The sequence below is a fragment of the Andrena cerasifolii genome, chromosome 15 (assembly GCF_050908995.1).
Source record: "Andrena cerasifolii isolate SP2316 chromosome 15, iyAndCera1_principal, whole genome shotgun sequence".
Lineage (NCBI taxonomy): Eukaryota > Metazoa > Arthropoda > Insecta > Hymenoptera > Andrenidae > Andrena > Andrena cerasifolii.
The window spans coordinates 7308774-7333965 of record NC_135132.1 but is presented as its reverse complement, the minus strand read 5'-3'; the positions used below and the strand labels follow the sequence as shown (position 1 = coordinate 7333965).

Sequence of the window (25192 nt, the reverse complement as noted above, 5' to 3'; positions counted from 1 at the left end):
AAAACAGAGATCAACTTAGAAAGAGATATCAGCTTGATACTGGGTATTAGTATTGGTTTTGGGCTAGTTTGGGGCGGGGGGCGCGCGCCCGCTCGCGGGCGCGTAAAGCATGGTAGCGAACCGATGTGAGTTTACACGGGGCCAAGCTTCAATGCATTCTCCTTATTAAATTTGACTCAAATTTTGCGTACAGGATTTTTTAAACACATGTACGAATCGAAGGTCCTGGTTCTCCGCTCTGTCGGTAAGATAGAGAATGACATTGAAATGGTAAAAAAAAAATTTTCGAGTCGCCAAAAATCCTTCTCGCAAACGTTATTTTTATGCAAAATGAAGCTATTTGCAAAATTTCAGCCCAATCGGGTTTGACCGGTTTTCGGAAGTTTCGCCGAGAAAAGTTCATCTAAACCCATGTCCGCAAATAATTTATTAAGGAATTATAACATATCACCTAATTATTAAATAATTTTCAGTTCCTTGCTACTTTATTTATTATTACCATCGAATCGTAACGTCGTTCCATCAGTCGGTTATTCGAATTAATTTAGAGTCTTGGCCATTTCCCATTAGATGTCCGCACGCGATCGACGAAGAGAAGGAGCAGTGGGTGGTAGACATCAGCATTGTTATCGGAATTTGACACGACCCTACCGTGATCTCGAATAAGACACGCCAAAGTTGCTGCACTGAGATTGCAAAACGGCGCAGGGCAGATGCAGGTAACAGCTAGCTTGGTACTTAAGCGTCCTTTACGTACACATATTAAGTGTTCCAGCGAATGACTCGGAGATCCGGAGATAACGGATATACCGCAGGACTAATTTCTGCTTTAGCGTCTGCTTGAATGAGAGTTAATTATTCCGAGAGTAACGAGTATCTTCCTACCATGGCGGACAGTCTGGCAAAGGTGTTCGCGACGGAGAACTTCAATCCAGAGAAGTGTAAGTAGCACCTCAGGAGCTCCATTGGCTCCTGCGTTATTCTAATCATTTGGCTCGCCTTTCAGTCGTGAAAGACCTGGGCGCTCAATGCGTGGGCGCGGACGAGCTGAGGCAGCAGCGGGGCAAGATTCAGGAGCTTGCTAACAGCACTTCCGCGCAGCTGAAGCGCAACGTTTATCAGAACTACATGCAGTTCATAGAGACCGCCAAAGAGATCTCGCACCTGGAGAGCGAGATGTATCAGCTGTCCCAGTTGCTCAGCGAGCAGCGCTCGCTGTTGAGCACACTGGGAACCACCAGGACCACGGGCGTTATCTTCGAGGACCTGTCCGAATCTCAGCTAGAGAGCACGGACGATTCTGTATCGAAGGAAGAGGAACAGAAGCAGAAGCTGATGCAGCTGCTCGAGAACGTCGAAGGTGCTATGGTGAGCGATGGAAACTTCGACGCTTCTTTGGAGACACTGATCGCTAACGTAGCTTCTTCGCCGCTTTACAGAGCTTGGCGGAAACACCTGGTCGCATGTGCCTGCACGAAGGTTCCTTACTCGAGTTGGATCCGCTGGAAGGGACACCGTTGAAGAGGGTCCATGCGTATTTATTCAACGACGTCCTAATGATCGCGTCTTGGTTGGCGAACGGCAGTCGAAGAGGACCGCCCAGATACAAAATGCAGGCCGTTTATAATCTCGAGAGCCTAGCTATCGTTAACGTCAGGGACCTAGGAACGGTGAAACTGGCGTTCAAGCTTCTAGCGTTCTCCGATACCAGGGTGTTTCAATGCGCGACCGCTACAAGTAAAGTTAGTGTGTTGCGAGGACGAAGCTGGTAAAGGCCTAGGAAAGGCGGGAGCTTAATCGGGGTTTGTTTTACAGAAAGAATGGCTGGACAAGTGCGAGCAGGCAAAGAAGATGAAGCTGGCTGAGGATAATCCAACCGACGCGCCGAATATTGCTAAACGCTTGAAGGAGGAGAAGCCGATACCTTCGCGGTCGATGTCTCTCGACTCGAACACCCTGGGTATGTTCGGCAGTTGCGCCATCGTACCGCTGAACGAAGTGAAATTAAATTAAATTAAATTTTGCCAGTCGTTCTTTTGTAGGTGTAGACGACGAGGATTTGGAGTTCCACGAGCCTCCGCCGGAGTGGATGGTGGAGGTCGCGGAAGACCTTGACTCTTGCATAGCTCAGCGCCACTTCGAGGAGGCGTACAGCCTGCTGGAGAAAGCGAAGGCCTATTTGAAGGACGCCCAGCCGACGCCGCTTTTAGCTGGGATCCAGTCGAGAGTGAACGATAGAGGAAGGTCGCTTGTGGACGTTTTGACGAAGGAGCTGGAATTAGGCGCGGAGGCGAAGTCGCTTCAGGGCGGCGGCTTGAGGAGCGCGCGTAGAGTCGTGAGGCTGTTGATACAATTGAACAGAGGCGCGCAGGCATGCCAGCTGTACTTGCGGCTATGCAGCGCTGTGCTAAAAGCGCGGTTGAAACGAGTGAAGAGGGAGGGGCCCATCGCGCCTTACGTGAAGCAGCTCAGCGCAATCGCTTTCAGCAACATCGTGGAGATAGCGAAGGAGTTCCTGAAGATCTTCCCGCAATCCACAAATTGCACGTCCGGTAATAATGTTGAAACGGTGCCGCGACTTCTTGTCTCCCCTCGCAGTCTCTTATTCTTGCGTTTGTATTCAGGGCTGGTCGTCTGGTGTAGCCAAGAAGTGAAACACTTAACCACCCACTTGACAAAGCAACTGTTCGTTCCTCAGGTGTCCCTGAGCACCTTGGTGGAGTGTATAGTTTCCGTTCGGAGCCATTGCGACCAGGCAAGTGGCTTGCACCGGTATTGGAAAGGGCAATTTGAACAAGTCATTTATCACGCGAATAATGTCGTTTTATTTCCAGTTAACGCAGCTCGGAATGGATTTCCGTTACCAGCTGGACGGCCAGCTTAGGTCGCCGCTAGCTAAAGCTATACAAGACGCTGGCGAGAAGTACGTTGACACGGTGAAGGTGCATATAGCGGAAGATACTTGGCGGCCGACTAATCTAGAGACGAGTAAAAACGTTCAGAAATTATTGTCCGAACTGGACGACCTTGGGATAGCTGTGCCGCCATCCTACTTGACGAACGATTGCTGGCTAGCATTGACCGACAACACATTGGCCTTCTCGAAAATTTACATAAGCCTGCTGGAGGACTCTCTCAGCGTGGCTACGCCGGAGCTGATGGCTACGATAGACGGGGTCCTAGTGTCCGTCATGCGCGCTCAGGTGCAGCACGTTATCGTGTCGCTGACGAACCCGAAATTAAAGCAAGAGGTAACAAGCGTTCCCCTGCACTCTCACCAGTGGCGAATTTAAGGGGCGGCCGATGATACTAAACTTTAAAAATGGTAGAGTTCGAGTACTCGAAATCGAAACCGAGTGGGCCGAAAGTACATGCTTCGAGCAGGTCGAAATTTTGGAGCAATCCGAGTGTGTCGAGTATTTTGAAGCTTGAATGTTTCGAATATTTTAGGGAATCTCTCGACACCTCGTAGGGAATGGTTTTCTGCATCTCTCATTAAATTTTCATTCAAATAGTTGGAGCGGTTTTCGAGATTTTATGTTCGTCATCAAACGGTGCACCGCGTACACGCCTGTACGTTTTTACTCACAACTTTTATGTACATAGAGATATTTAGAGTTTTTTTTGGTGTTAAAGCTCATAGAATAACGATTAAAACTAGAAAAAAATATTCTCTCTACTGTTATTTATCACTTTACAATTTGCGGTTGAAAAAGGCCTTTTTTAGGGCTATCGAGGGTAACCTACCCCCTTAAATCCGCCACTGACCGTCATACTCGCCATTAGGGCTGGGACTATTCGAATAATTCAATATTCGAATATTTTACAAGTATTCGAATGCTACGAATAAACTTCGAATATTTGAGTATTCGAATAGTATTCGAATACTGATATATTCGAATAGTATTCGAATTATATTTGCCAAATAATTGAGCAACTGAAGTATTCGACTATTCGAATACCGAAAAATTCGACAAATAGTCCTAGCCCTACTCGCCATCGATGATAGGCACACCCCTACAACCGCCTCACTCTTTTATCGTTTCAGAAACAACTGGTGCACGACAACGCGGCGTACATTCGGGACGTTATAATCGTGCGAGGGCTGGAGCTGTACAAATCCACGACGAATCAAACCTTCAAGAAGCTGCTGGCTCTGAAGGAGCAGATCGTGTTCGACTCGCTAACCCCGACAAGGCCCAAACCGGCGCCGAGGACCTCTATACAAAAGTATTCGACCACGGAATACATTTAACTACACGGAGAAACTGTAACAATATTGTACTCTGCACGGAGGTGTAAAAAAAAAGCAAGGACATTGTACATATAACTTAGTTTCATCTCTTTAGTAAATACATACACTAAATCGAAGAAAAAAAAAACGAATAGATCCCTTTTGCTCCTATCGCAGCTACACGAGTAGTGCGAACGTCAAAGAATCCTATAACGGAGGAGATGGGAACGCGTACATTGTACATTGCAACTTGTCTAACAGAGAATATTTACAGATCAGAGTTCGGCAAAATCTCGAAACTTTCTGTCGAACGTCGTAACAATTCGCTATTTGGCAATCTTCTCTTTACAACTCGCTGCTTCGGCGCTCGCTTCTTCTAACTTCCTCTTCTTCGCGCGTATATCCGCCAGAGTCTGCTCTATACTCCGCTGGTCCTTCTTATTCTCGCTGGGAACTAAAAGTTCATCATGAAACACCCTTTCGCTGCGAGCAGCAAGCCTCTACTTACCACAGCCGTAGCTACTATTGGCCTCAGTCTTCCTGGCCGCTTCTAGCGCAGCTTCTTTCCCTATCAAGTGCTGATACTTATCCTTGTAAAAGCTGTTCGGCACAAAGTCATCTTTCCGCTTCTTAGCCTTCGCGTCTTCTATCTCCTCCTTAGCTCGTCTCTCCCTCTCCTCCACCAGCCTCTTCGCTATCTCCTCGTTCCACTCTTCGCCCTTCCGCAGAGCGTTCAGATGGTCTTCGGACGGAGCGTGCTCCCTCTTGAAGATCATGATATGGCGATCCACTCCCTCCTCCCCGAGGGAGTACGCCCAAACGTTCGCTATCTCCGCAACATCGTGTCTGCAATCAAGAAAAGAGCGCTGATATTATCTCGCCTACGATCTCAGTGACGCTGTCCTTTATGTACATTATACTTCTATGGATTTGGTCCATCGGGGCGAAGCGATACTCCTTGGCGTCGTCATCTTGGAGGAACTTGTTGATCTTGTCCTCCACCTGCAGCGACACGAGAATGAAATAAGTGTCCCGTAAGTTTTTTTTTCAACGTTAGTTAAGAAAGAAATTCAAAAATCGGGACCTTCTCGCGAAAAACTTTTAACCTTTCGGCGTCCGCTTTCTGCTGCTTCTGATACTCTTCTTTCTGTTCTGTAAAAGTTACAGCATGATTACTGGGAGAGTTGCTTGGGCAGCTAAGGGCATAGGTTAACGTTCAACTAACTTTTCATTAATGCTTTTTGTTTGTCACTGATCGCGGGAGGCTTGTCCATAGAGCTCAGAATAGACCCTAGCAAATCCATGATTTGTCCTTCCGACTGTGGGGTTCGTTTAATTAGGACTGGCTTGTTGCTAGAGTTACGGAATGAGACTTGTGACTATCGCACTCCCCTACATATATAGACGAGCGATATTAACTCTGGCAGTGTCGACTTGCCGCGTTAAAAATCTCCATCGCTCGATGTAGGGACATTGGAGGCGAAAGATTAATAAACGATCGATTTTCTAATAATAATTCCTGCACCCTGACAGTCGCGTCGAGATCGTAGGAAAGCTTTCATAGACCGATTCTCCTGTGCCGTTTGCTTATTGCTAATCGATTACGCAGGGTTCTTCGACAAGCAGCTTTGTTGTTAAAAAAAAAACGGTTGCATAATAACTAGGAGGAACCTGGGACTCCCGATTATAAATAAACAAATGGTACATCCCGCGCCTGTGACCTGCTTTACCGGCCACTGTACGCTGTGACTAAATTAATTATCGAGCTCCCTGAGAGATTCTGTTTACTTCCAGAGTCAGATATCAAAGCGGAGATTACTTTATACGTTTATAAATGTTTCCAATATAATTATTTAGTCGTTACCGGCTCCTGGGTAAAGAATGGTCCAGCGAATGGCCCCTTTATTCAGCGAATTGTGCACCATCTGAAACTAATTTACGCGCCAGCACATTTCGACCTTAAAGCCTCTGCTGCTTCCCTATTCGATATTTGTAACAGCTCCTACTGTAATTAACTAGTTATTAACAACCGCTGTACGCGGTTTACAATGTCCTCGACAGTCTTTAGCGAAATACTCAGATTGGTCAATGAATCGAGTATTACACTTGCAATTGAAACTATGTACCCTTGTCTGTATTCTGTAACAACTGTTATGTATGCTTTGTTTTATATTAAATACTTCCGAAGCTAGAAAAGTGTATTTTACATGAAATAAAGGGGAATTGTCTTAAATTAGGAAGATAATTATATTCTTTATATGTTTTGCCTGAAATTAGTTGTATTTTCTATAATAGACAAATCTATTTGTTGTATTTTCTATAATAGACAAATCAGATTGCTAAAAATATTTTCTTCTTGTTACAGATTAACCTTGGGAACATTTCTCGGTAGACAGGATTGAGGAACTTTAAGTGAGACAAATGATGGAAAGCTGATAGTGATTTTATACATAAAATGAAGTGAAATTATATATTTTATACTTAATAATAATACAATATTAATCAGCATTCATTTCTACATACTTATATTAATTTATTGTAACACTGTAAAAGCCTTTTCTGCAAATAAAGTGGGAAAAACTTGAAAAGAACTGTATTATTATTTAGAAATACCTTTTACATATTCCTATCCAAATTCCAAACCTTTGCAGCTTCGATTCGCAACTTTAAAGGTGACGCCTTTGAAACTGAAATTCAGAATACCTCTTTTCGCTTCATGTTCTCCTGATACCTGGGCCAAAATCTGGCAAAAATTTTCAGAACGCACAAAATTGGGCTTCGTAACAGGAGAACATACTGTCGAAAGAGGTGGCACTAAGTAACGTCTTCGGAGAGAGAATCGAGGATGCCTTCGAAGCTGAAATTCAGAATACCTCTTTTCGCTTCATGTTCTCCTGATACCTGGGCCAAAATCTGGCAAAAATTTTCAGAACGCACAAAATAGGGCTTCGTAACAGGAGAACATGATGTCGAAAGAGGTGGCACTAAGTAACGTCTTCGGAGAGAGAATCGAGGATGCCTTCGAAGCTGAAATTCAGAATACCTCTTTTCGCTTCATGTTCTCCTGATACCTGGGCCAAAATCTGGCAAAAATTTTCAGAACGCACAAAATTGGGCTTCGTAACAGGAGAACATACTGTCGAAAGAGGTGGCACTAAGTAACGTCTTCGGAGAGAGAATCGAGGATGCCTTCGAAGCTGAAATTCAGAATACCTCTTTTCGCTTCATGTTCTCCTGATACCTGGGCCAAAATCTGGCAAAAATTTTCAGAACGCACAAAATAGGGCTTCGTAACAGGAGAACATGATGTCGAAAGAGGTGGCACTAAGTAACGTCTTCGGAGAGAGAATCGAGGATGCCTTCGAAGCTGAAATTCAGAATACCTCTTTTCGCTTCATGTTCTCCTGATACCTGGGACAAAATCTGGCAAAAATTTTCAGAACGCACAAAATAGGGCTTCGTAACAGGAGAACATGATGTCGAAAGAGGTGGCACTAAGTAACGTCTTCGGAGAGAAGTAGAAGCCTTGAGCGAAAGTCGATAGAGTTTGAGAGTAGTGAATGGCATATTTAAAGTAGTGCTTTAATGCGAAGATTTTTAAAACCACTCTGCGTGGAAGGATCTTTTTAAGTGTTCTTTTTAGCATGTCTTTTATATGGGATTTGGAATAGGAAGGAGTAAGTAGAGCTCGTTAAATAAAAAAACTCTTTTACCACTTAGCTGCAATTTATTCAAATCAGTGAAATGCAATACAATGAAATGTTACAAGTGTAACTGGGTTAGGTCTGGGTTAGGGGAGGGTTAGGGGTATCCGTTAGGGATTTCTCCACGTAAAAAAAAAAAAAAAAGGTCTGGGTTAGGTCTGGGTTCGGCTGAAGCAGTATCAGTCGAAAATGCAGCCGGTTTAACGTCTTCTATGTAAAAATTCCTTACCTGTAAAGCAGAAATATACACGATTAATAATCGCTCTAGTTACAGTATGTGAGATTAGTTACATCGCATCAGGGGGACCAAGCCGTCTTTGTTTGGCTGAAGTTTTCCCGTTTAGTTAGCACCGCATCGGTAGTTCGATTCGCTGAAAGAAAGGTTATGTTCTCGAACACGCAAAAGGTTGGTACATTTATTTATTTACGATCTGAGGGCGTGGGCATCTTTTGGGGGCTTTATAGATTATTATGCAATTAATTTGCAAAATAAAATTGTTTATTTATTGCTCGAAGAAGTTTTTTGAAAATTTAACAGTAGGGTAAAACAGAACACCCAATCCGAGAAAATGGCGCTGCGCGCCATCTATCGGTACGTGACCAAAAGTGGCGCCCCCTATTGAAAAAAAAAAAAAAGCAACTTTGCCAGGCTGTATCTCTGTTCCAAGTGCAGATAGAACAAAATCGTAGAGGAAAATTTTGCACTGTTTAATAAACTCTATCATCCTGCGCAGTTACTTTTTTCGTAGGTGCGGCGGTACACTTGAAAACTGCATTTGAACTCATTTTTTAAATGGAACCATACAATTTTGTTTACATGAATTTATTCCTTGCGTTATTCTGCGTATAAAAAGTATAAGGTAAGATAGTCGAAAACTCAATAGCTTACGAGATATTTAATTTTATATAGGAAAAAATATTAGTACGAAGTTTCATCGTTTGGGGGCGCCACTTTTGGCATATTTCGTAATAAAATTAAATATCTCGTAAGCTATTGAGTTTACGACTATCTTACCTTATACTTTTTATACGCAGAATAACGCAAGGATTAAATTCATGTAAACAAAATTGTATGGTTCCATTTAAAAAATGAGTTCAAATGCAGTTTTCAAGTGTACCGCCGCACCTACGAAAAAAGTAACTGCGCAGGATGATAGAGTTTATTAAACAGTGCAAAATTTTCCTCTACGATTTTGTTCTATCTGCACTTGGAACAGAGATACAGCCTGGCAAAGTTGCTTTTTTTTTTTTTTCAATAGGGGGCGCCACTTTTGGTCACGTACCGATAGATGGCGCGCAGCGCCATTTTCTCGGATTGGGTGTTCTGTTTTACCCTACTGTTAAATTTTCAAAAAGCTTCTTCGAGCAATAAATAAACAATTTTCTTATCAGTATTGATTGCCAAAAAATTTCTAGTGTTCACAGAAGAATCCTATGGTCTCCGATTGCAAATAAATGAATAAATAAAGGTTTAGCGTGTTCGTGAAAATAACCTCTTTCTCAGCGAATTTAACTTCTAAAGGCTCTTCCACGCAAGAAACAAACACTTTTATTATTGGAAATGATTGCATAATGATCTACAGAACCTCTAGAAGAGACCTGTTCCGTCAGACTGCAAATAAATAAAAAAAAAAAAATTTGTATACTCCGATTACATGACTGTTCCAGTAAGTTAACCTATTATGTTTATAAAATTATTTTACCTAAATACTTTTAGTGGTGCAATTTAAAGTACGGACACCTGGTTACCTCCTACAAGCACCGCAAAATATTCTTTTCAGATCGAATTATTATTAACTATTTTTGGAGCCGACAAAAAGAAAATGACAATATTCTGTGATTAACGGAAATATTCATTACCGAATAATGTGAATTCTGTAGACTTCAAGTTATCGTTGCAGTTTGTACATAAACCTTTCTGACAACGCATAATGTCGCAAAGCACCGTTTGCTTGGACACAGAATTACGAAAGTTGAGGCCCACAGAGTTGTACATGCTGGGGCAAATTCTAAACATATCAGACAATTTTCAGAATGCACAAAATTGGGCTTCGTAACAGGAGAACATGCTGTCGAAAGAGGTGGCACTAAGTAACGTCTTCGGAGAGAGAATCGAGGATGCCTTCGAAGCTGAAATTCAGAATACCTCTTTTCGCTTCATGTTCTCCTGATACCTGGGCCAAAATCTGGCAAAAATTTTCAGAACGCACAAAATAGGGCTTCGTAACAGGAGAACATGATGTCGAAAGAGGTGGCACTAAGTAACGTCTTCGGAGAGAGAATCGAGGATGCCTTCGAAGCTGAAATTCAGAATACCTCTTTTCGCTTCATGTTCTCCTGATACCTGGGCTAAAATTTGGCAAAAATTTTCAGAACGCACAAAATTGGGCTTCGTAACAGGAGAACATGATGTCGAAAGAGGTGGCACTAAGTAACGTCTTCGGAGAGAGAATCGAGGATGCCTTCGAAGCTGAAATTCAGAATACCTCTTTTCGCTTCATGTTCTCCTGATACCTGGGCCAAAATCTGGCAAAAATTTTCAGAACGCACAAAATAGGGCTTCGTAACAGGAGAACATGATGTCGAAAGAGGTGGCACTAAGTAACGTCTTCGGAGAGAGAATCGAGGATGCCTTCGAAGCTGAAATTCAGAATACCTCTTTTCGCTTCATGTTCTCCTGATACCTGGGACAAAATCTGGCAAAAATTTTCAGAACGCACAAAATAGGGCTTCGTAACAGGAGAACATGTTGTCGAAAGAGGTGGCACTAAGTAACGTCTTCGGAGAGAGAATCGAGGATGCCTTCGAAGCTGAAATTCAGAATACCTCTTTTTGCTTCATGTTCTCCTGATACCTGGGCCAAAATCTGGCAAAAATTTTCAGAACGCACAAAATTGGGCTTCGTAACAGGAGAACATGCTGTCGAAAGAGGTGGCACTAAGTAACGTCTTCGGAGAGAGAATCGAGGATGCCTTCGAAGCTGAAATTCAGAATACCTCTTTTCGCTTCATGTTCTCCTGATACCTGGGCCAAAATCTGGCAAAAATTTTCAGAACGCACAAAATAGGGCTTCGTAACAGGAGAACATGATGTCGAAAGAGGTGGCACTAAGTAACGTCTTCGGAGAGAAGTAGAAGCCTTGAGCGAAAGTCGATAGAGTTTGAGAGTAGTGAATGGCATATTTAAAGTAGTGCTTTAATGCGAAGATTTTTAAAACCACTCTGCGTGGAAGGATCTTTTTAAGTGTTCTTTTTAGCATGTCTTTTATATGGGATTTGGAATAGGAAGGAGTAAGTAGAGCTCGTTAAATAAAAAAACTCTTTTACCACTTAGCTGCAATTTATTCAAATCAGTGAAATGCAATACAATGAAATGTTACAAGTGTAACTGGGTTAGGTCTGGGTTAGGGGAGGGTTAGGGGTATCCGTTAGGGATTTCTCCACGTAAAAAAAAAAAAAAAAGGTCTGGGTTAGGTCTGGGTTCGGCTGAAGCAGTATCAGTCGAAAATGCAGCCGGTTTAACGTCTTCTATGTAAAAATTCCTTACCTGTAAAGCAGAAATATACACGATTAATAATCGCTCTAGTTACAGTATGTGAGATTAGTTACATCGCATCAGGGGGACCAAGCCGTCTTTGTTTGGCTGAAGTTTTCCCGTTTAGTTAGCACCGCATCGGTAGTTCGATTCGCTGAAAGAAAGGTTATGTTCTCGAACACGCAAAAGGTTGGTACATTTATTTATTTACGATCTGAGGGCGTGGGCATCTTTTGGGGGCTTTATAGATTATTATGCAATTAATTTGCAAAATAAAATTGTTTATTTATTGCTCGAAGAAGTTTTTTGAAAATTTAACAGTAGGGTAAAACAGAACACCCAATCCGAGAAAATGGCGCTGCGCGCCATCTATCGGTACGTGACCAAAAGTGGCGCCCCCTATTGAAAAAAAAAAAAAAGCAACTTTGCCAGGCTGTATCTCTGTTCCAAGTGCAGATAGAACAAAATCGTAGAGGAAAATTTTGCACTGTTTAATAAACTCTATCATCCTGCGCAGTTACTTTTTTCGTAGGTGCGGCGGTACACTTGAAAACTGCATTTGAACTCATTTTTTAAATGGAACCATACAATTTTGTTTACATGAATTTATTCCTTGCGTTATTCTGCGTATAAAAAGTATAAGGTAAGATAGTCGAAAACTCAATAGCTTACGAGATATTTAATTTTATATAGGAAAAAATATTAGTACGAAGTTTCATCGTTTGGGGGCGCCACTTTTGGCATATTTCGTAATAAAATTAAATATCTCGTAAGCTATTGAGTTTACGACTATCTTACCTTATACTTTTTATACGCAGAATAACGCAAGGATTAAATTCATGTAAACAAAATTGTATGGTTCCATTTAAAAAATGAGTTCAAATGCAGTTTTCAAGTGTACCGCCGCACCTACGAAAAAAGTAACTGCGCAGGATGATAGAGTTTATTAAACAGTGCAAAATTTTCCTCTACGATTTTGTTCTATCTGCACTTGGAACAGAGATACAGCCTGGCAAAGTTGCTTTTTTTTTTTTTTCAATAGGGGGCGCCACTTTTGGTCACGTACCGATAGATGGCGCGCAGCGCCATTTTCTCGGATTGGGTGTTCTGTTTTACCCTACTGTTAAATTTTCAAAAAGCTTCTTCGAGCAATAAATAAACAATTTTCTTATCAGTATTGATTGCCAAAAAATTTCTAGTGTTCACAGAAGAATCCTATGGTCTCCGATTGCAAATAAATGAATAAATAAAGGTTTAGCGTGTTCGTGAAAATAACCTCTTTCTCAGCGAATTTAACTTCTAAAGGCTCTTCCACGCAAGAAACAAACACTTTTATTATTGGAAATGATTGCATAATGATCTACAGAACCTCTAGAAGAGACCTGTTCCGTCAGACTGCAAATAAATAAAAAAAAAAAAATTTGTATACTCCGATTACATGACTGTTCCAGTAAGTTAACCTATTATGTTTATAAAATTATTTTACCTAAATACTTTTAGTGGTGCAATTTAAAGTACGGACACCTGGTTACCTCCTACAAGCACCGCAAAATATTCTTTTCAGATCGAATTATTATTAACTATTTTTGGAGCCGACAAAAAGAAAATGACAATATTCTGTGATTAACGGAAATATTCATTACCGAATAATGTGAATTCTGTAGACTTCAAGTTATCGTTGCAGTTTGTACATAAACCTTTCTGACAACGCATAATGTCGCAAAGCACCGTTTGCTTGGACACAGAATTACGAAAGTTGAGGCCCACAGAGTTGTACATGCTGGGGCAAATTCTAAACATATCAGACAATTTTCAGAATGCACAAAATTGGGCTTCGTAACAGGAGAACATGCTGTCGAAAGAGGTGGCACTAAGTAACGTCTTCGGAGAGAGAATCGAGGATGCCTTCGAAGCTGAAATTCAGAATACCTCTTTTCGCTTCATGTTCTCCTGATACCTGGGCCAAAATCTGGCAAAAATTTTCAGAACGCACAAAATAGGGCTTCGTAACAGGAGAACATGATGTCGAAAGAGGTGGCACTAAGTAACGTCTTCGGAGAGAGAATCGAGGATGCCTTCGAAGCTGAAATTCAGAATACCTCTTTTCGCTTCATGTTCTCCTGATACCTGGGCTAAAATTTGGCAAAAATTTTCAGAACGCACAAAATTGGGCTTCGTAACAGGAGAACATGATGTCGAAAGAGGTGGCACTAAGTAACGTCTTCGGAGAGAGAATCGAGGATGCCTTCGAAGCTGAAATTCAGAATACCTCTTTTCGCTTCATGTTCTCCTGATACCTGGGCCAAAATCTGGCAAAAATTTTCAGAACGCACAAAATAGGGCTTCGTAACAGGAGAACATGATGTCGAAAGAGGTGGCACTAAGTAACGTCTTCGGAGAGAGAATCGAGGATGCCTTCGAAGCTGAAATTCAGAATACCTCTTTTCGCTTCATGTTCTCCTGATACCTGGGACAAAATCTGGCAAAAATTTTCAGAACGCACAAAATAGGGCTTCGTAACAGGAGAACATGTTGTCGAAAGAGGTGGCACTAAGTAACGTCTTCGGAGAGAGAATCGAGGATGCCTTCGAAGCTGAAATTCAGAATACCTCTTTTTGCTTCATGTTCTCCTGATACCTGGGCCAAAATCTGGCAAAAATTTTCAGAACGCACAAAATTGGGCTTCGTAACAGGAGAACATGCTGTCGAAAGAGGTGGCACTAAGTAACGTCTTCGGAGAGAGAATCGAGGATGCCTTCGAAGCTGAAATTCAGAATACCTCTTTTCGCTTCATGTTCTCCTGATACCTGGGCCAAAATCTGGCAAAAATTTTCAGAACGCACAAAATAGGGCTTCGTAACAGGAGAACATGATGTCGAAAGAGGTGGCACTAAGTAACGTCTTCGGAGAGAAGTAGAAGCCTTGAGCGAAAGTCGATAGAGTTTGAGAGTAGTGAATGGCATATTTAAAGTAGTGCTTTAATGCGAAGATTTTTAAAACCACTCTGCGTGGAAGGATCTTTTTAAGTGTTCTTTTTAGCATGTCTTTTATATGGGATTTGGAATAGGAAGGAGTAAGTAGAGCTCGTTAAATAAAAAAACTCTTTTACCACTTAGCTGCAATTTATTCAAATCAGTGAAATGCAATACAATGAAATGTTACAAGTGTAACTGGGTTAGGTCTGGGTTAGGGGAGGGTTAGGGGTATCCGTTAGGGATTTCTCCACGTAAAAAAAAAAAAAAAAGGTCTGGGTTAGGTCTGGGTTCGGCTGAAGCAGTATCAGTCGAAAATGCAGCCGGTTTAACGTCTTCTATGTAAAAATTCCTTACCTGTAAAGCAGAAATATACACGATTAATAATCGCTCTAGTTACAGTATGTGAGATTAGTTACATCGCATCAGGGGGACCAAGCCGTCTTTGTTTGGCTGAAGTTTTCCCGTTTAGTTAGCACCGCATCGGTAGTTCGATTCGCTGAAAGAAAGGTTATGTTCTCGAACACGCAAAAGGTTGGTACATTTATTTATTTACGATCTGAGGGCGTGGGCATCTTTTGGGGGCTTTATAGATTATTATGCAATTAATTTGCAAAATAAAATTGTTTATTTATTGCTCGAAGAAGTTTTTTGAAAATTTAACAGTAGGGTAAAACAGAACACCCAATCCGAGAAAATGGCGCTGCGCGCCATCTATCGGTACGTGACCAAAAGTGGCGCCCCCTATTGAAAAAAAAAAAAAAGCAACTTTGCCAGGCTGTATCTCTGTTCCAAGTGCAGATAGAACAAAATCGTAGAGGAAAATTTTGCACTGTTTAATAAACTCTATCATCCTGCGCAGTTACTTTTTTCGTAGGTGCGGCGGTACACTTGAAAACTGCATTTGAACTCATTTTTTAAATGGAACCATACAATTTTGTTTACATGAATTTATTCCTTGCGTTATTCTGCGTATAAAAAGTATAAGGTAAGATAGTCGAAAACTCAATAGCTTACGAGATATTTAATTTTATATAGGAAAAAATATTAGTACGAAGTTTCATCGTTTGGGGGCGCCACTTTTGGCATATTTCGTAATAAAATTAAATATCTCGTAAGCTATTGAGTTTACGACTATCTTACCTTATACTTTTTATACGCAGAATAACGCAAGGATTAAATTCATGTAAACAAAATTGTATGGTTCCATTTAAAAAATGAGTTCAAATGCAGTTTTCAAGTGTACCGCCGCACCTACGAAAAAAGTAACTGCGCAGGATGATAGAGTTTATTAAACAGTGCAAAATTTTCCTCTACGATTTTGTTCTATCTGCACTTGGAACAGAGATACAGCCTGGCAAAGTTGCTTTTTTTTTTTTTTCAATAGGGGGCGCCACTTTTGGTCACGTACCGATAGATGGCGCGCAGCGCCATTTTCTCGGATTGGGTGTTCTGTTTTACCCTACTGTTAAATTTTCAAAAAGCTTCTTCGAGCAATAAATAAACAATTTTCTTATCAGTATTGATTGCCAAAAAATTTCTAGTGTTCACAGAAGAATCCTATGGTCTCCGATTGCAAATAAATGAATAAATAAAGGTTTAGCGTGTTCGTGAAAATAACCTCTTTCTCAGCGAATTTAACTTCTAAAGGCTCTTCCACGCAAGAAACAAACACTTTTATTATTGGAAATGATTGCATAATGATCTACAGAACCTCTAGAAGAGACCTGTTCCGTCAGACTGCAAATAAATAAAAAAAAAAAAATTTGTATACTCCGATTACATGACTGTTCCAGTAAGTTAACCTATTATGTTTATAAAATTATTTTACCTAAATACTTTTAGTGGTGCAATTTAAAGTACGGACACCTGGTTACCTCCTACAAGCACCGCAAAATATTCTTTTCAGATCGAATTATTATTAACTATTTTTGGAGCCGACAAAAAGAAAATGACAATATTCTGTGATTAACGGAAATATTCATTACCGAATAATGTGAATTCTGTAGACTTCAAGTTATCGTTGCAGTTTGTACATAAACCTTTCTGACAACGCATAATGTCGCAAAGCACCGTTTGCTTGGACACAGAATTACGAAAGTTGAGGCCCACAGAGTTGTACATGCTGGGGCAAATTCTAAACATATCAGACAATTTTCAGAATGCACAAAATTGGGCTTCGTAACAGGAGAACATGCTGTCGAAAGAGGTGGCACTAAGTAACGTCTTCGGAGAGAGAATCGAGGATGCCTTCGAAGCTGAAATTCAGAATACCTCTTTTCGCTTCATGTTCTCCTGATACCTGGGCCAAAATCTGGCAAAAATTTTCAGAACGCACAAAATAGGGCTTCGTAACAGGAGAACATGATGTCGAAAGAGGTGGCACTAAGTAACGTCTTCGGAGAGAGAATCGAGGATGCCTTCGAAGCTGAAATTCAGAATACCTCTTTTCGCTTCATGTTCTCCTGATACCTGGGCTAAAATTTGGCAAAAATTTTCAGAACGCACAAAATTGGGCTTCGTAACAGGAGAACATGATGTCGAAAGAGGTGGCACTAAGTAACGTCTTCGGAGAGAGAATCGAGGATGCCTTCGAAGCTGAAATTCAGAATACCTCTTTTCGCTTCATGTTCTCCTGATACCTGGGCCAAAATCTGGCAAAAATTTTCAGAACGCACAAAATAGGGCTTCGTAACAGGAGAACATGATGTCGAAAGAGGTGGCACTAAGTAACGTCTTCGGAGAGAGAATCGAGGATGCCTTCGAAGCTGAAATTCAGAATACCTCTTTTCGCTTCATGTTCTCCTGATACCTGGGACAAAATCTGGCAAAAATTTTCAGAACGCACAAAATAGGGCTTCGTAACAGGAGAACATGTTGTCGAAAGAGGTGGCACTAAGTAACGTCTTCGGAGAGAGAATCGAGGATGCCTTCGAAGCTGAAATTCAGAATACCTCTTTTTGCTTCATGTTCTCCTGATACCTGGGCCAAAATCTGGCAAAAATTTTCAGAACGCACAAAATTGGGCTTCGTAACAGGAGAACATGCTGTCGAAAGAGGTGGCACTAAGTAACGTCTTCGGAGAGAGAATCGAGGATGCCTTCGAAGCTGAAATTCAGAATACCTCTTTTCGCTTCATGTTCTCCTGATACCTGGGCCAAAATCTGGCAAAAATTTTCAGAACGCACAAAATAGGGCTTCGTAACAGGAGAACATGATGTCGAAAGAGGTGGCACTAAGTAACGTCTTCGGAGAGAGAATCGAGGATGCCTTCGAAGCTGAAATTCAGAATACCTCTTTTCGCTTCATGTTCTCCTGATACCTGGGACAAAATCTGGCAAAAATTTTCAGAACGCACAAAATAGGGCTTCGTAACAGGAGAACATGTTGTCGAAAGAGGTGGCACTAAGTAACGTCTTCGGAGAGAGAATCGAGGATGCCTTCGAAGCTGAAATTCAGAATACCTCTTTTTGCTTCATGTTCTCCTGATACCTGGGCCAAAATCTGGCAAAAATTTTCAGAACGCACAAAATTGGGCTTCGTAACAGGAGAACATGCTGTCGAAAGAGGTGGCACTAAGTAACGTCTTCGGAGAGAGAATCGAGGATGCCTTCGAAGCTGAAATTCAGAATACCTCTTTTCGCTTCATGTTCTCCTGATACCTGGGCTAAAATCTGGCAAAAATTTTCAGAACGCACAAAATTGGGCTTCGTAACAGGAGAACATGATGTCGAAAGAGGTGGCACTAAGTAATGTCTTCGGAGAGAGAATCGAGGATGCCTTCGAAGCTGAAATTCAGAATACCTCTTTTCGCTTCATGTTCTCCTGATACCTGGGCCAAAATCTGGCAAAAATTTTCAGAACGCACAAAATAGGGCTTCGTAACAGGAGAACATGATGTCGAAAGAGGTGGCACTAAGTACCGTCTTCGGAGAGAGAATCGAGGATGCCTTCGAAGCTGAAATTCAGAATACCTCTTTTCGCTTCATGTTCTCCTGATACCTGGGCCAAAATCTGGCAAAAATTTTCAGAACGCACAAAATAGGGCTTCGTAACAGGAGAACATGTTGTCGAAAGAGGTGGCACTAAGTAACGTCTTCGGAGAGAGAATCGAGGATGCCTTCGAAGCTGAAATTCAGAATACCTCTTTTTGCTTCATGTTCTCCTGATACCTGGGCCAAAATCTGGCAAAAATTTTCAGAACGCACAAAATTGGGCTTCGTAACAGGAGAACATGCTGTCGAAAGAGGTGGCACTAAGTAACGTCTTCGGAGAGAGAATCGAGGATGCCTTCGAAGCTGAAATTCAGAATACCTCTTTTCGCTTCATGTTCTCCTGATACCTGGGCCAAAATCTGGCAAAAATTTTCAGAACGCACAAAATAGGGCTTCGTAACAGGAGAACATGATGTCGAAAGAGGTGGCACTAAGTAACGTCTTCGGAGAGAAGTAGAAGCCTTGAGCGAAAGTCGATAGAGTTTGAGAGTAGTGAATGGCATATTTAAAGTAGTGCTTTAATGCGAAGATTTTTAAAACCACTCTGCGTGGAAGGATCTTTTTAAGTGTTCTTTTTAGCATGTCTTTTATATGGGATTTGGAATAGGAAGGAGTAAGTAGAGCTCGTTAAATAAAAAAACTCTTTTACCACTTAGCTGCAATTTATTCAAATCAGTGAAATGCAATACAATGAAATGTTACAAGTGTAACTGGGTTAGGGGAGGGTTAGGGGTTTCGGGAAGGCCCCGCCGTCATCGTGCGGGGTTGTTGAGCGCGGAGTTCGCCTTTGCGCTGAGGGGGGGGCAAGCGGATGTATCGCTAGTTTGCTCCCGCGTAAAGTCCCTCCCCTCGTGCGCGCGACTCCGCGCCCGAGGAAGACCACCGTGGAGTTTTAGTGGGTGCAAGCCCCACATAACCCCGTCCCTCCCCCGGGGGCCGGGGTATCCGTTAGGGATTTCTCCACGTCAAAAAAAAAAAAAAAAAAAAAAGGGGAGGGTTAGGGGTATCCGTTAGGGATTTCTCCACGTAAAAAAAAAAAAAAAAGGTCTGGGTTAGGTCTGGGTTCGGCTGAAGCAGTATCAGTCGAAAATGCAGCCGGTTTAACGTCTTCTATGTAAAAATTCCTTACCTGTAAAGCAGAAATATACACGATTAATAATCGCTCTAAGTATGTGAGATTAGTTACATCGCATCGGCACACTCTAAACTCTAAACATGTCACACATATACAAGCACGCACACACGCACAGCATTTCAACAGATTTCAGAGTACGTAGTTGCTGAATTGGCCGCTGCTCGTGTCGCACCCAACGTTACCGACTTATTCTAAAATAAGATTACAGTGCTACGAGTGGTAGGAATTAATATTAAATCTTACCGGAAACATATAAAATCTAAAACGACTAATTTCAATCAACATGTTGCACAATAAAATTATTCCCTTTACTAATATATTTTCATACGTGACAAAATGTTGTAACGTTTCTCCCATTTTCAATAATAGACAAGTCATGTTACTAAAAATATTTTTCTTCTTACAGGTTTTAACTTCGGAATATTTCGACGGAATGATGGAAACCTTGATAGTAATCACAAGAAAATAGTGACTTTATATACCTTATACTTTATTGTAACACTGTAAAGGCCTTTTATGCAAATATATTGAAAGAAACTTGAAACAAACTGTATTATTATTCAGAAATACCTTCTACATATTCCTATCCAAATTCCAAATATCTATGGTATTTCCTTAAGAATACCTATTAAAGGCCCATGAAAGGCGTAGCTCTTGTTTGCTACTTTAAGGCGATGCCTTTGAAGCTGAAATAGCCACTAAACATTTGTTGTCATATAGCATATATTTAGGTTATATTTTCTGTCACTTCGAGGAGCCGACCACATAATAATCACGCGTATCCAGTCTGCGCATTTTCACTAGCCCAATTCAACATTCAATACAATTTTGTATATATAATGTTTGTTGATAACTGCTTTCTGCAGAGGACGTGTAATAAGTGTATTTCATGTTCTGTTTCGGTGCTTTGCTAATAAAAAAATGTCTAACCTAACAAATTTCATTTTCTGGGGACATTCCCTAATCTATTTTCCCTTTTCACTTAGAATTCCTTACTGCTAACGTAGAATATTGTAGCATAAGCACATTTCAAGTAATTAAAATTTCGCGACGTGGAAACAAGAGAAGTATAACATATAATACGATAAATACATAAATGATAAAATGATATATACAGATGTGTTTTGTTTAACATACTAAAAGAATGCAGAAAGGAGAAAGGAAAAATAGTATTTTATTAACAAACATTTATTTGACATATAAATCGATCAAAAAATTAATCTTTTGATACGAGTACCTTTTTTCGATACCAAGTACGTATCGCAACCGTAGGTATCGATACTAAAATTACTCGGTATACTATATTTTTAGTTACGCGTATTAAGCAAATTTCAAGAAAAATATATTTAAATGCAATTTCAACACTTGTTTTGTTATACATAAATATATTCAAGTATTCCATATAATAAGACGCTTAAGGTGGATGTTCGTTCGTTAGCAAAATCTTTTCAGAGGTTTTTTTTCGTAATCCCGATGATATACAAGGTTCAAATTCGGCACGAAGTTTCCTCGGCACCTAAAGATGTCGCAAAAAATCCAAAACCTGGAAAATTCGATAATGAGTAATCCCTGTGGCGTAAAACAGGTGTTATGTACAATGTAGTAGTCGCTACTGCATTGTATGTAGGCCCGCACGCGGTCGAGCTCGAGCGCGAGCTGAAAGACGAAGCGAAACAATCATGCTTTCTCTCTTTCGTCCTCCAAATTCCTTTCAGGAGACTAATTAGACAGGTACCCTTCTGGTACCCAAAAGTTGCAAAATTTCATATTTCGCAGCGAAAATTGTTTCTAGGGGGATTTCCAACAAAAATTGCGGTTATCTTAGGCGCGTTATTATATAGGATAGTAATGTCTGGCGAAGACAGGCTAAAAAACTAGTTAATCTCAAAGGTCCATAGATTCAACAATTCGGTCATACACTGGTTGGTTTACCCTAACAGACTTTGGCACACGAAAGACTTTTACAGTTAAATCGTGTGCATAAAATCTATCCCGGTTCTCAAACCGATTACCCTTACAATCCCACTGAAGAGTACAATGTAATCGACCGATTACCGGTAAATCTGACGCGCTTTAATTCGTTCTTTGGGTTATGTCCAGTTCCGTCCGTGTAACAGGTGCGACACCACCTGTTGACCTAATTTATTACCCCTTTCAGTTCTCCTCGAGTTATGTTAGAAGCTTGCAGCGATACACTGGCTTATCAAAGGCCGATGAATTTCGTAATTGTAAGTCTCAGACACAGCTACTCTTTCCCGAAATCTAAACAGCGGCTTAGCTCAAAATTTACGTTTCTCGCGTCGCAGCAACGCCGCACGATTTGCCCGTGAATTTTAATCATTCCGCTTGTTTCCTCACCAGACGTGCTCGCGGCCTTCGAGTGAAGAGTCGCGGCTGAAATGATCTAATGCAATCGGGCGCACGAGTTCAATGAGAGTTAATCAACGTTATTAGATCAGAAGCCGACTGTTTCCGACGGAAAAACTCCATTATGAGTAGCTCCACGTTAATCCCACACTCGCAACATGCGCCTTCCTTGCTTTAAACCGAAGTCCATATTTCTCCTCGGATTCGGAATCGGCTTCTGCCTCGCCGTACTCTTATTCGTACTCCAGGATGCGTTCAACAGCGTTCCCGTTTGCAAAAGCCCTCCGCCGAGCTCCAAGGGCACGCGAAGAAGCGCTCTGCTCAAGTGGCTCATTTCCGGCACTTGGGAGAAAAAGGAGATCGTCCTCCGGACTTGGGAGAACAGAACGTACAGTAAATGGCTGGAAGACAGGGACCTGGTCGGGCGCCGCATCGACGTCGATGCCCACCTTTACGGGGCAGAGACGAAGAACGAGTTAGAGTCCGATTGGCTGAAGTCGAGCGTCTCCGTCACCTGCGTGGTGTTCGTGAAGAAAGTTAAATTGGTAAAGGCGATCCAGGACACCTGGGGGAGCCGCTGCAACAAGATATACTTCATTGGCCACCAAAACGAGTCTAACGCGGCTATTATAAACCTGGACGTGAAGCTCACGTCCTCGTGGCAGCTTCTCTGCGAAAGCTTCAACTACGTCTGGAAAGATAAGGGAGCCACCGAGTGGCTTATATTCGTAAAGGACGACACGCTGGTGGTCGCGGAGAATCTGCGGTACATGCTCGCCCCTCTGAATCACACGCAGGATTACTATTTAGGTCACGCCGTTACATTGTGGGGGCAATCTTACAACGTCGCCGATGCCGGATACGTAATCAGCGTGGCTGTCCTCAGGAAATTGATCACGATGTTCGACACTTCCGAGAAGTGCGCAGCTGGCGGGAAGTATTGGAAGCAGGAGGATTACTACCTCGGTAGGTATCGCGTTCCTGTGATTCCTTGGTGTGTACCAAGCGCGCTTTAATTCTGTGCTTTACGACTCGCAGCCAAACACTTGTCGTCCATGGGAATTCACCCTTCCGATACGAGGGACCAGTACTTAAGAGGTACATTCCATGGGTATTCTCTGCAGTCCCTCCTGTGGGGTGTTGTTAAAACTGGGATCTATTGGACCCGGGCGTTGTATCCGATACAGGACGAGTGCTGCTCGTTCGTTTCTATAACTTTTAACGTCGGTGAGCCGGATAAGATGTACACTTTGGATTATATATTGTATCATCTGTACGTGCTGAAGAACGAAGCTGTTTTCGGGAGCAGGAAGGCACCGACGACTGTACCCGATGAGAATGTACGATGGGTGTTTTGTTAGCTTTGTTTTTATACTTTTCTTGGGGGAACTTGGGATTTCTTGAGTGTTACTGCTTTCAGGTGTGGAAAGTCGCGCTGAAGGAGGAGTTTAACATCACGCATCTGAGTAATATTTCCAGTGACGCTTATTATGAAATATGGCATTCCAAGTATTCGGAACCGGGGCAGCTGATTAGCAAGAATCATCGGGACAAGCAAAGAGATAAATACGCCTGACTTGTTTAAGTAGCAAGCTTTATAAATCTATTCCAGACTAGTTAATGCACTTATATACCTCAATTATGAAATTATTTATGTTACCTATATCGTTCACAGTTTAATGATTGTTGCAAGTAGTATTTAAATAGTGGTCGAATATGTTTATTAAGCTTAGGTGAAGCACTGTCTCTGATTCGCAATTTTTATTAGTCTCCTCACTAGATTTGTATATGCGTGTTATTTTTGTACTAGGGGTGGGTTTGAAGGTGATTTTTAAATTCTCGGAACTCGAATACGATAGTTTGTAAGGCTTTAACTCTCGAAACATTCGATACTCAAAACATTCGAAGCTCAAAACTTTAGAAACTTTCGAAGCTCAAGAAGCCTTGAAACTCTCAAAGCTCAAATTTTAGAAACTTTCGAAGCTCAAGAAGTCTCGAAACTCACGAAGCTCAAATTTTAGAAACTTTCGTAGCTCAAAACTCTCGAAACTCAAAACATTCAAAGCTCAAAACTCTCGAAACTGGAAACTTTAGATACTTTCGAAGCTCACAGCTCTAGAAACTTGAAACTCTCGAAATTTTCGAAGCTCAAAACTTTAGAAACTTTCGGAGCTCAAGAAGCCTCGAAACTCTCAAAGCTCAAATTTTAGAAACTTTCGAAGCTCCTGAAACTCAAAACTTTCAAAGCTCAAAACTCTCGAAACTCAACACTTTCAAGGCTCAAAACTCTTGAAACTCCAAACTTTAGAAACGTTCGAAGCTCACAGCTCTAGAAACTCGAAGCTCTCGAAATTTTCAAAGCTTGAAGTGCCGATTCTGTTTTCCAAGTGGAATGTCTTGCTTTAAGAACTGAAGTGTGACAGAATTTTTGCATAGATCTCTACTGACCGTAGTTAAACAGAAATATAACAATATACAAATTCCCGCGGCACGCTGCGAACGATTCTTCATTCAATGATTTTAAATTTTATTTTATCTGCGTTTCGAGAGTTTCGAACCACGATAAGAGTACAAACCTTCGGATCCGCGAAACTCGAGACTTTCCTGCCTCGGGAATACCGTCCCTAGTTTGGACTATTAATAAGTTACATTGATATGAATATGGTAACAGCGGAACGGGATTGGTTGATAACTATTTCCTTTGCCGCCTTATCTGACTAATTAGGAACTTATTAACGCTTGTAATGACCGTGATTATTATATCACACTTCCAGCCTGGGATATGTGTCAAGAATGTAGAATTGCATTTACCCGCGGTATTCAATTTAAGTGATTTATCTTCGACTAACAGAGCGCGCGGACAAATCGTGCAAAAGCATTACCGTTAACTCTAAGCACAGATCATTAGTACCTGAAAATACATCACAAATACGTAAAAATACGTTTTTATACTGTCCATCGTATTTATAGAATCTCTATATAACGCACATATTATTCTATGACAATAAACATTTGATATTTCAGAGATAAAGGCCCGTTTTTCCACTTTCCATCGTCAGAATTTAATTCTTATTAATGACCCATATTTTTTTCTTCGAACTGACTTATCAGGTTACATATAAGTTATCAGTTATCCGCTTCCTTTTAGAGGTACGTATATAAAAGACGAAATTTATTAATTGCGTATTTGGTAAGAACCAGTGGTCGCACAATGTCTCATCGTACCATTTCGAACTACTGAGAGTGATACA

The 25192-nt window shown here is 41.4% G+C and overlaps 3 protein-coding genes and 1 long non-coding RNA gene across 5 annotated transcripts; 3 read left to right on the top strand and 1 right to left on the bottom strand.

The window, feature by feature from the left end:
* The first annotated feature begins 579 nt into the window (after nt 1–579).
* Nucleotides 580–4330, top strand: Exo84 (exocyst complex component Exo84). 2 transcript variants are annotated; one of them, XM_076827455.1, is made up of 9 exons: nt 584–734; nt 834–941; nt 1007–1368; nt 1440–1742; nt 1816–1960; nt 2043–2552; nt 2625–2755; nt 2835–3251; nt 4049–4330. In XM_076827455.1, the coding sequence occupies exons 2-9, from the start codon at nt 845–847 to the stop codon at nt 4253–4255; spliced, it is 2172 nt and encodes a 723-aa protein (XP_076683570.1). In that variant the 5' UTR covers nt 584–734; nt 834–844; the 3' UTR covers nt 4256–4330. The 2 variants fall into 2 exon arrangements, with proteins under 2 accessions (XP_076683569.1, XP_076683570.1); XM_076827454.1 differs by having other exon boundaries at nt 580–941.
* Nucleotides 4319–5781, bottom strand: LOC143376786 (sperm-associated antigen 7-like). The gene is made up of 5 exons (XM_076827456.1): nt 5460–5781; nt 5319–5386; nt 5148–5236; nt 4743–5080; nt 4319–4688 (listed from the first exon to the last, which is right to left on the bottom strand). Exons 1-5 carry the CDS (start codon nt 5536–5538, stop codon nt 4561–4563), a joined length of 702 nt encoding a protein of 233 aa, XP_076683571.1. The 5' UTR covers nt 5539–5781; the 3' UTR covers nt 4319–4560.
* Nucleotides 5782–5793: 12 nt separating this feature from the next.
* On the top strand, nt 5794–6825 carry LOC143376787 (uncharacterized). Its single transcript, XR_013087154.1, has 2 exons — nt 5794–5935; nt 6600–6825. It is a non-coding gene; the product is annotated as an uncharacterized LOC143376787 (long non-coding RNA).
* A 14655-nt stretch (nt 6826–21480) lies between these two features.
* LOC143377041 (C1GALT1-specific chaperone 1) lies at nt 21481–24972 on the top strand. Its single transcript, XM_076827956.1, has 5 exons — nt 21481–21631; nt 21733–21802; nt 21936–22907; nt 22980–23281; nt 23362–24972. The coding sequence occupies exons 3-5, from the start codon at nt 22100–22102 to the stop codon at nt 23515–23517; spliced, it is 1266 nt and encodes a 421-aa protein (XP_076684071.1). The 5' UTR covers nt 21481–21631; nt 21733–21802; nt 21936–22099; the 3' UTR covers nt 23518–24972.
* The last annotated feature ends 220 nt before the right edge of the window (nt 24973–25192 follow it).